Source organism: Camelina sativa, chromosome 18, assembly GCF_000633955.1.
Source record: "Camelina sativa cultivar DH55 chromosome 18, Cs, whole genome shotgun sequence".
NCBI lineage: Eukaryota > Viridiplantae > Streptophyta > Magnoliopsida > Brassicales > Brassicaceae > Camelina > Camelina sativa.
In genome coordinates, this window is record NC_025702.1 from 10,192,193 (window position 1) to 10,202,701 (window position 10,509).

At 31.7% G+C, this 10,509-nt stretch overlaps 1 protein-coding gene across 1 annotated transcript; it reads right to left on the reverse strand.

Annotated features, from left to right (window-relative positions):
- LOC104761002 lies at nt 5,729-9,912 on the reverse strand. Its single transcript, XM_010484016.1, has 7 exons — nt 9,361-9,912; nt 9,188-9,274; nt 8,877-9,089; nt 8,381-8,545; nt 7,824-7,877; nt 7,582-7,728; nt 5,729-6,128 (listed from the first exon to the last, which is right to left on the reverse strand). Exons 1-7 carry the CDS (start codon nt 9,583-9,585, stop codon nt 5,751-5,753), a joined length of 1,269 nt encoding a protein of 422 aa, XP_010482318.1. The 5' UTR covers nt 9,586-9,912; the 3' UTR covers nt 5,729-5,750.

Below are 10,509 nucleotides of genomic sequence, written 5' to 3' on the forward strand. Positions count from 1 at the left end.
ATGGAATTGGAGCAGTGTTGTCACAAGATGAGCGTCCAATTGCCTATATGAGTAGATCATTAGGAGTTACAAAAAGGTCATGGTCGACATATGCCTGAGAGATGCTCGCAATTGTAATTGCGGTTCGTACGTGGAGACTTTATTTGTTAGGGAGACGGTTTCTCATTCAGATGGATCAAAGTAGTTTGCGCTATCTTCTGGAACAACGCATCTTAACGCCAAAACAACAAAAGTGGATGGGGAAACTAGTGGGTTATGACTATGAGATCACTACAAACCAGGCCGCACCAACACAGCAGCGGATGCCTTGTCCCGTTTCGTCGGAATTCCAATCCTTAATGCAGTTTTTGTCCAACACACCACGCTATGGGATGATATACGTGCAGAGTATAAAGAGAACATATATATGCAACGGATTGGTAAATTGGCAACTTCGAATCCCGGAAATCCATACTCATGGAGAAACAACCTAGTGAGTTACAAGAATTGGGTGGTAATACTACCATCTTCTCCCATGATTACACAACTTTTAAAAGAACACCATGATACGCCCGTAGGTGGTCATTCTGGAGTTCTTCGGACTTATAGGCGGTTGGCAAGACAATTTTACTGGCCATCCATGCATCGAATAATTAAGGAGTATGTTGCTGGGTGTGATGTATGTCAGCGAGCCGTTGCCAATACCGAACCGGATTTGGGAGGATGTATCGATGGACTTTATCGAGGGGTTACCGCGATCGGATGGAAACACCACTATTATGGTGGTTGTGGATTGGTTATCAAAGTCAGCACACTTATTGCCCTTATCGCATCCATACACGGCAAAGATGGTGGCTAATAAATTTGTGGATAACATTGTGAAACTACATGGAATGCCACAATCGATAGTAAGTGATCGTGACCCTATTTTTGTGAGTTTGTTTTGGCGAGAATTTTGGAAATTGGCAGGAACTCAACTACGTATGTCTTCGGCCTATCATGGTTAGATGGAAGTTGTTAATCGATGCATCGAACAGTTTCTGTGATGTTTTGTACAAAACTGACCAAAGCAATGGAGTTCGCTGTTGCCATGAGATGAATTTTGGTATAACACAACCTATCACTCCTCTACGGGAATGACTCCGTTTCAAGCCTTGTACGGGAGAGAGCCACCAGCGATTCCATCATACGAAATGGGATCTTCCACCCTTGCTGAGGTTGATGAACAACTAGCAAACCGAGATGAGTTGTTAGATGAGCTTAAAAACAATCTCTAGTGTGCTAACAACATGGCAAAACAATTATTTGATGCAAAATGGAGAGATATTAATCTAGAGTGCGGTAGTTTGGTGTATCTTCGACTCCAACCCTATCGACAACGTTCTGTGTTACGGCACTTCGCAGAAGTTAGCTCACAAATACTTTGGCCCGTTTCAGGTAGAATCTAAAGTCGGGGAGGTCGCGTATTGCCTTGCCTTACCACAAGGGTCTCGTATTCATCCGGTGTTCCATGTCTCGTTGTTAAAACCACACAACGCCAACTACTGGTGAACTTCCGCCGTTAAGAGAGAATGGGTACTTGCATTTACAACCTGAGATAGCGATTCGGAGGAGACAAGTCTCAGCTGGTAATAAGACACGGTATGAGTTGCTGATCAAATGGAAAGGACTTACTGATGAAAATGCTACATGGGAAGATGAGAAGCAGATCACAGAAAGTTTTCCAGAGTTTGTTATGAACCTTGAGGACAAGGTTGTTGTTCGAGAGAGGGGTATAGATGGGCTGAATCGAGAGGCTAGGCCTGTTTTTGTGAGACGGCCAAATCCACGCTATAAGGATTAGTCGGCTTAAGTCAATTTCATAGTTTTGGTTTTATTTCTTTTATTTCAGTTTGATTTTGGAAATTTTATATATTTTAACATTTATCGTTCTTAGGTGTTTTTCTATTTATTTTGGAAGAGAACCAAAGAGATAATAAGATTGGATTATTGAGAATTTTTGTGTTGATTGTTCTTTAAGATTCTGATTGGGACCTTATCAAAATAATGAATTATTTGACGCGTCTATTGCTGCTGGAAGTTATGAGTTTCACGGTTTATGGAAGTTTTTTTATTTATGTAAAGCATTGTAATAATCAAGTTGTTCAAATGTGTAGGATTCTTGTTTTTACGCTGACAGTTTCAATCCTCCAAATTGGATGATAAACAATTTGTATTCTGATTTACCAAGTTAATATAATTTCATTTTATCGAAATAATAATAATAATAATCTATATAATAATAAAAATCTGAATAAATGCGACCAACAATTGTGTTTTTTCAATCGTACCTTTTGGATATTTTCTGAAAAGTCAAGGGATATTTATGAATAGTTACAACTGTTCACTGTAAAGTTGTGTTGATTGGAACATTCGTATCTTTTGAAATCTATATATATTTGTCTGTTTGAACTGTTTTCATTTTTTTGCCATGACACAAAATCAACTAAAATTTTAATCTCAACGGTTTATACATTTTTCTAAATTATTTTTCTAGCATTCATTCTTTTAAAAGTCAAGAAATTCCCCTAATTCTTGATTTAACAAAAGTTTTTTGGAATGATGAATATAATTTACATCTTTTAGTTAATTTTAAATATAAAAGTTTAATGAAAATACCTAGAGTGTTTTTCCAAGAGTTAGATGAATTATATAGTGAGTTTTTGGATTTGACTTTTCAATATGGTAACAATCCGAATAAATGCCACCAAAGGTTGTGTTTTTCAATCGTACCTTTTGGATAATCTTCCAAAAAATCTCTAGAAATTGTAAATTATGTGTTTAACAAAAAGTTGTGACTGTTCATTGTAACGGTTTTTTTGTAAAGTTGCAACTGCTCATTGTAGAGTTGTGTCTATTCGAATATTCATATCTTTTGAAATATATATATATATATATATATATATATATATTTGTCTGTTTGAACTGTTTTTTTTTTTTGCCATGACACAAAATAATATAAAATTTTAATCTCAACGGTTTTTACAGATCTCTAGATTATTCTCTAGCATTCATTCTTTAAAAGTAAGAAATTCCTCCAATTCTTGATTTAACAAAAGATTTTTGGAATGATGAATCTAATTTACAACTTTTAGTTAATTTTATAAAAAAAAAAAATTAATGAAAATACCTATATATAATAGCAATCCGAATAAATGCCACCAAAGTTGTGTTTTTTCAATCGTATTTTTTGGATAATTTTCCAAAAAAATCTATAGAAATTTTAAATTGTGTGTTTTACACAAAGTTGCGATTAGTCATTGTAACGGTTTTTTTGTAAAGTTGCAATTGTTCATTGTAGAGTTGTGTCTATTCGAATATTCGTATCTTTTAAAATCTATATATATTTGTCTGTTTGAACTGTTTTCATTTTTTTGCCATGACACCAAATAATATAAAATTTCAATCTCAACGGTTTTTACATCTCTCTAATTTATTCTCTAACATTCATTCTTTTAAAAGTAAAGAGATTCCTCCAATTCTTGATTTAACAAAAGATTTCTGGAATGATGAATCTAATTTACAACTTTTAGTTAATTTTATACCTAGAGTCTTTTTCGAAGAGTTAAATGGATTATATAATAAGCTTTTGGATTTGACTTTTGAATATGGTAATAAAGATGTCTTCTATTTAAAAGCAGTTTATATGAGTTTGTAGGTATAATCAAGAGCACACACAACAGTTGCAATTTTTCGTAGTACCTTTTCGTAAAAAATGTTATAATTTATTTTTTTTTTTAATTCAAACGGTTGTATTTATTCATTGTAGCGTTGTGTTTTTTCACTATATTTTATTTATATTTTTTCATCACAACTTTTCATTTTAATAGGTGTGTCTATTTAAATAGTCATGCTTTTTGAACCCTCTTTATATTTGTCGCTTCATCACTAACTAACAACTTCGTTGAAACAAATTTTCTATTTTATGTTGAGTCTAGATAATTAACTATAGTCTATAATCTAATTAAAATTTTAGAAATGATTATAGCAATAGAGAAATTGTATACAACTTAATATTGAATTTACAGTTTTGTCTATTTATCTTAACTTTCCGTTAAAAAAAATATTTTAATATTTAAAAATAATAATAACAATCTGAATAAATAAGAACAACAGTTGAGACTTTTCGTAGTACTTTGTGTAAAAAAATTGGTTTTATTTGTTCTTTTTTAAAAACTCAAACAGTTTTATTTGTTCATTTTAGAGTTGTGTCTTTTCACTATATTTTATTCATATTTTTTCATCACAACTTTTCGTTGTAATAGGTGTGTCTATTTAAATAGTCATATATTTTGAACTCTCTATATATTTGTCTCTTCATCAATAACTAACAAATCATTGTTGTTGAAACAAAATTTTCATTTTATGTTAAATCTAAATAATTTGAATATTAATATCTAATATTCAATATTATTCTATAATCTAACTAAAATTTTAGAAATGATTACAATAATAAAGAAATTTAATAAAACTTAATATAGAATTTACAATTGTGTCTATTTATCATCACTTTTCGTTAAAAACTATTTTAATATTTAAATTTTATTTTATTTTGTTCTTAAGAGTTTTGTATTTCAATTTTAATTTTCCATTGATACTATTTCACTCATTATTAAATATATTTTTAATTATAGTCATTTAATAGAAAACTACATTACTCATTATAACCATTAGTTCAATATTTTCTGTAAGGATCACTTCGTCATAATGATTTTTTTTTAATTGTAGCTCTTTACCATAATTCTTCATAAAAATATCTTATATTTATAATACTTTAAACTATATGTTTTACAAAGTTGCGTTTATTCTACATAATATTTTTTTGTTATAAGTTTTCATTTTGATGATTGTGTTTTTAGTAACAATATGTTTATATATTCAAACTATTCTATTACATTCAAATAATTTCATAATGTATATTTTTAAATTTTAAATTTAAATTATTTTTTTCTTCTAAAATACTTTTCCCGCGACATCGCGAGGGGTCTGAGTCCTAGTAGTAGTAGTAATAATAATAATAATAATAATAATAATAATAATAATAATAATAATAATAATAATAATAATAATAATAATGATACACCAGTGAAAAGAAAAATGAAAATTCTGCGCTAATAATAAATTAAACATTTTAGAGATTTAAATTATAATTTTATAAAATAATATTATACAATGATAGATTTATATTTGATTTTCACCAAAATATATAAAATTAACCCACATGTCACCGTGAAACTCATAGTCCTTGGACTCTTTTTAATGTAAATGAGCCAATGAATAAACCAATTAACCTATATCCAAAGTTCCAAACCCACCGTCATCGTCCCTAGTCCTAGTTATTTTTCATCTCTGTTCCGTTTCCTCGGTTTGATTCGCATTTATAAACGTTCTTTATCAGCTCCGTGTCTTTTCTTTTGTTTCTACGTACATTCCTGAATAACTATGGGAAAGAACAATTTCTAATTTCCGAATTTGAGCAATATATATTAAAACGAACAATTTGATAAAATTCATATAGTATATTACTACATTAACAAAAATTTATGTATAGAAATTATCTATTTCATCACGTTAAAAATACAGTAGGGGCCATACACGGCTTGTTACTATGTTTGATAATAGCCTTACAGAAACCAAAAAAAAAAACAATCTAAGAAGAAATAAAAAATTTTAGTAACAAAAATAACATTAATTCACACAAAATATAATATTTTTTTTTTGGTTTGGGTGAGTCAAGGACACCTAGGGTTCCGACCAGGTCCTCCATAGTAAAAATAAGTCCCCCATACATTGTTTTTGCCTTGTCTGATATCATAACAAGCCGGATGATCGGCCAAGACATGGAGATTCTTCAGAGGCAAGAGATTGTTGTCCCAATCAACGACTTGTAAATTTCTAAAGTAGGCAGCTTTCTCAAATCCTTCATTTGCGAAATGGCCACTTCCCATCTGCGTTCCAGTGTGAGCACCGCTTGATCGGCTGTTCACAACTTCCCCTCCAAATTGTACCATACTTGCATGACTCCTCATGTGGCTAAACAAGAAGCCCGGCCAATATCCCACAAGAAGTCCATTTCCTAGCTCAAGCCACCAGTGACCATGTTTTGGATCCTACATTATGTTAATTGGCAATACCATGGTTAAGTTCAAGGCGACAAATAAGAGTATAGTATAGATAAAAAAATCTTTTGTAAATTGTGAACGCAAGCAGAATATCTCTATTGGAAATGTTTACACCATGTGTTGTGTTTGGCCGTTGCAATTATAGTTTTTAAAAGTAATGGTTGTGAGTTACTCTGCCAAAAAATACGTATTACATATACAACCAAACGAAAAGACAATCAAACGATCGAAGACTACAAAACCTTTTGTATTACATCAAAACGTCAATAGATTTAGCTAAACTCTAATTATTAATCCGTCATTATATAGTTTCTTATAACCAGTTTCATTTGAGTTGCATCACATAAACTGATGTTCCATATTTTTTAGGTCAGCTAAATTTGCGCGTACAGGTTTCTAGTAGATGTACATTAAAGATTTGCTTTTACTACATGTGCAGTGAAAGTTTCTGTCATCAATTTCATATCCTTAAATTTAATGCTCTTTACCAAATCCAACCTCTTTATTTATTAACAATGTTTCGAAAAAGCTGAAAGCCATCTTTCTTTTATTAGATCAGTTTATGAAATTCGAGGTTGGTTGATATCTTTATTGTTTCTCCAAGAAGTTATAGCTAGGTATTCAAAGTACCTACAGTGGCACACGTTGTAATAACTAAGCTCGGGGTGATTTTCATTCAATTCTTTGACGAGTCATATTAGGTCAAATATATGATTACGTGAGTTCTTTTTGTGACATGAGAGCTATGTCTAAGAAAAATAAATTATGTAGGCATAACATTAAATAAAGTCTTGCATTTCACTATGGCGTATAACAACTATATTCATATTTATATATTAACTTTCATTAATATATATACACAAAAATTTTGTGGAATAAGCTTTATCATGTTAATTGTGTCGGTTGATTTTTTTCAAAAAATGGTACACATCTGCGTAGCGTATCAAGTGCGTTATTGACTTTACATGTCGGTCTTTTACACTTTAAAATGCAATATTTTGTGTTGGTGGACTTATCTAAAAGAAATCTTTAGTTTGAAGCAATCATATTAATTGCCTAAGCATTAATTACACATAACTGTTTTTAACTTTTTATACTAGTGTGTGTGACTGTGTCAGCTTCTTCTTCTTAATAATCTAGAAAGAAAAGAAGAACAGAACACCTATTAATGCGCTAAATTACGCATTCCAATTAATTTGAAAAATTTCGAAGTTTCATCGGTAGATTCAAAGACCACATGCACACGTACTAATGATTCCACCATAATTTTCATCAAAAATGCTGATATAAGTATTTGTTTTATGTGGTTTGACCAATATCACGTATGTACAAATAGTAGTATTTTAAGTTTTCAGGAAATTTTTGTCCTTGTTTATGAATTGAATATGGTAAAAATATGGTTAGAAGTGGGAAAATAAATGGAAGAAAAAATAAGACTGACCTTCCAAATCATTAAACCGATATCAAACTGTCTTCCATTATAAGAGGACCTCGGGGAAATCGCTGCACCAATTGCAATTTTATTGTTGGTTTGTACGAATCCAGAGCAGAGTAAATTGTAGCACCCAGTTGCTTGGTATGCATCAGTCTGCTTTTTCCAAAATTTTCAACTCAATTTCTGTTCCATGATATTAAAATAATTATCAAAAAAAGTTGGAAAAAAGTGGAGACTGGTCTTATTACCGTCCAATATGTGAAGAATCTTGGATAATTATCTCCATAAAGCTCAGGACTAACCTGCAAAAAGATCAAAATGCTATGTAATCAGTAACCACCAACCTAATTATTAATTGGACCCTATCTCTATATATCCCTACCACACTTCTTTTTGCAGGTCATTACTGTATAGTACTAGTTGATTTGTCTGCTGGTTCTCTGTTTAGATAATTAGAAGGTTGACTAATTAAGTTCCTGATTGATTCGAAAGCTAATCTTTGTGTTTTTGTAATATATAAACGTAAACGTCAAACACGAAAAGAATGATGTAAAACTATTATATTTTTGTTTTTATTTGGCGTTTGTGTTTATAATACTAACAAAAAACTATTGTGCTTAAAAGCAAAACGAAAATGTAAATAAAGACTGGAATTCTAACTTCTAGCAAGGTTGATTCTCTAGTGATAAAGTTATTCGGTAAATATTAAAATAGTGATACGGATTAACAAAATAATTCATTCTTTTTCCAAAAAGCACTTGTAAAATAAACTATGTTTTATATTTTTTTTTTAAAAAGATTGTACCTGCCAACCAGCTTCAATGGTGTTTAGGTCATGACCAAAGGATCCAGAGATGAGCCAAATCTGAGATAAACTGAACTCATAAGCATCAGAGACACGTGGCGCCCAAACGTTGATGCTTGCTTTAGCTCCATAGTATTGTTCTCCGTTTACAAACACCACCGCATGCTGCATGTACGTAAATTTAATCTCTATTAATAGTATAAAATACCATATAGTATAGTATATTTACTATACTATGAATTTTTACACCTTAAAAGTAACTCTAAGTTCACACTTTATCTTCAATATCAAGAAATCAGTTGAACGAAGACTCTTTTGTAGTATTTCTCCTTCTCGATCGAATCATTTTATTTTATGCTTTAGATGTCTTTTTTTGGAGAATAATATGCTTTATTGAACAACAACCAAAAAGATAAAGTAAAGCATAAGAAAACATTATTATTCTCCCGCATGATCGATTCGTACGATACGATACGAGAGGTGAAGAAGAAGTTACCTCGTGACCACCTCCGGAGGAATCTCGTCTGATGGGTCTCCTCAGTTTCCGACCAAACCGTCGTAGTGAATTTGCTCTCAAAACATCATTCTTCGTTGTTTTTCTCATTGGTATTGACCCAAGTGGACAGCTTTCACCAGACATACTCCATAACTGATTAAAACTTTCCTCATCTGTTGTTTCATTTCTTCTTTTTGACAAGTCTGGTGAATCCTGCATGTTTCCATTAATAGAATCACTTTTTTGTATTTTTCCAAAATTATGTATAAAAAGAAGCAAAGTGAAAGAGTAGATTGATCATTGATCATTACTAGTGGTTTCTGGCCTTGTAGCTGAGGATGATCAAATGCTGGTTGCAAATGAGACAAAACACATTCTATTACATCTCCATCTGGGCTCTGTAGTTTCACAATAACGAAAATGTTCTCATCAATGAAGAAAAAAACAAGAAAACAAATTCGATGAAAGAGTATGAATTGGTTACGTGGATTGTTTTGATGGAAGGTTTGTTGATTTTGTTGAGATATGCTTCCACTCTTCTAAGCTTCCGAATCTCTCTGTCGGGTCTGAATGAAGTTTGGTTTTTAAGATCATGTATAGCCGATCCGTGTAACAAGTGTAGTTGAAGAGAGAGAAGAAGCAGAAACCAAATAAATTTTGATGTGATAGTTGAAGTAGTTGAAGAAAAAAATGAAGAAGAAGAAGCCATAACTAAAGAATGTGTACGGCTTGTTTGGTAATGAAATGGATAGGTTTATTTGTCTCCTTGTGCTTTCTTGATTAGTTTTAGCACACAAGAACAAAGAAGAAGTAGTAGTAGAAGAAGAAGGTGGAATATGAGAATGAGAAGTTAGTTTAATCCCAATGTCCTAGACAGAGCAAAACAGAGAGCAAGCAAACAAAAAACTACTAATGTTGTTTTCACTTTGATTTTATTTCCTCTTTTTTTTAGGGGGTTTCTTGGGGTTTGTAGAATCTCACACTTTATCTCTCTCTCCCTCTCTTAGTTTTAAAATAAATAGATAAATAATAAAAGAGAGAGAGAAAGAGGTGAAGTAAGTGGCTTTGGGGTTGTGTTTCCGACAGAGTCTAAGCTTTGACAGGCACGAATTACCATTCAAAAGAGAGAGTGCTTAGAAGGTGGCCCTTTTGCTTTTTGCCTTTTCCCACGTTTTTAACCCATAACCTCATGTCCACTTAACCATATTTTTTACTTCACTTAGACGGTGATAAGTTATTACTCCAATGATTATCATCTTACAAACATGACGAGGATGGGGCATGAATCTATCACTAATCTAAGAAAGATTCAGGGTTCAAACTCTATTTCATCATCTTAAGTATGGTAGAAAGTGAAGCAGTCTAATAGTCACACTATCATGTTATAATTTGAGTTTAGTCTCGGTAATATAAGTGTGTTATAGACATTAAAAAAAGATGGTTATTGCATTCGTTATCAATTTTTTTTTAGTTCAAAAAAATAATTGAAAACTCATAATTCCGCACATCAGATAGAAGAAAGTGTGCGAACGAAAAAACAAAAGTGTAACAAAAGTAATAATATTTGTTCAAGCCGCGCGCTTTACCATGTGAGCAAACGTCGATGTACAAATTTGAAATCTGTATTTATGCT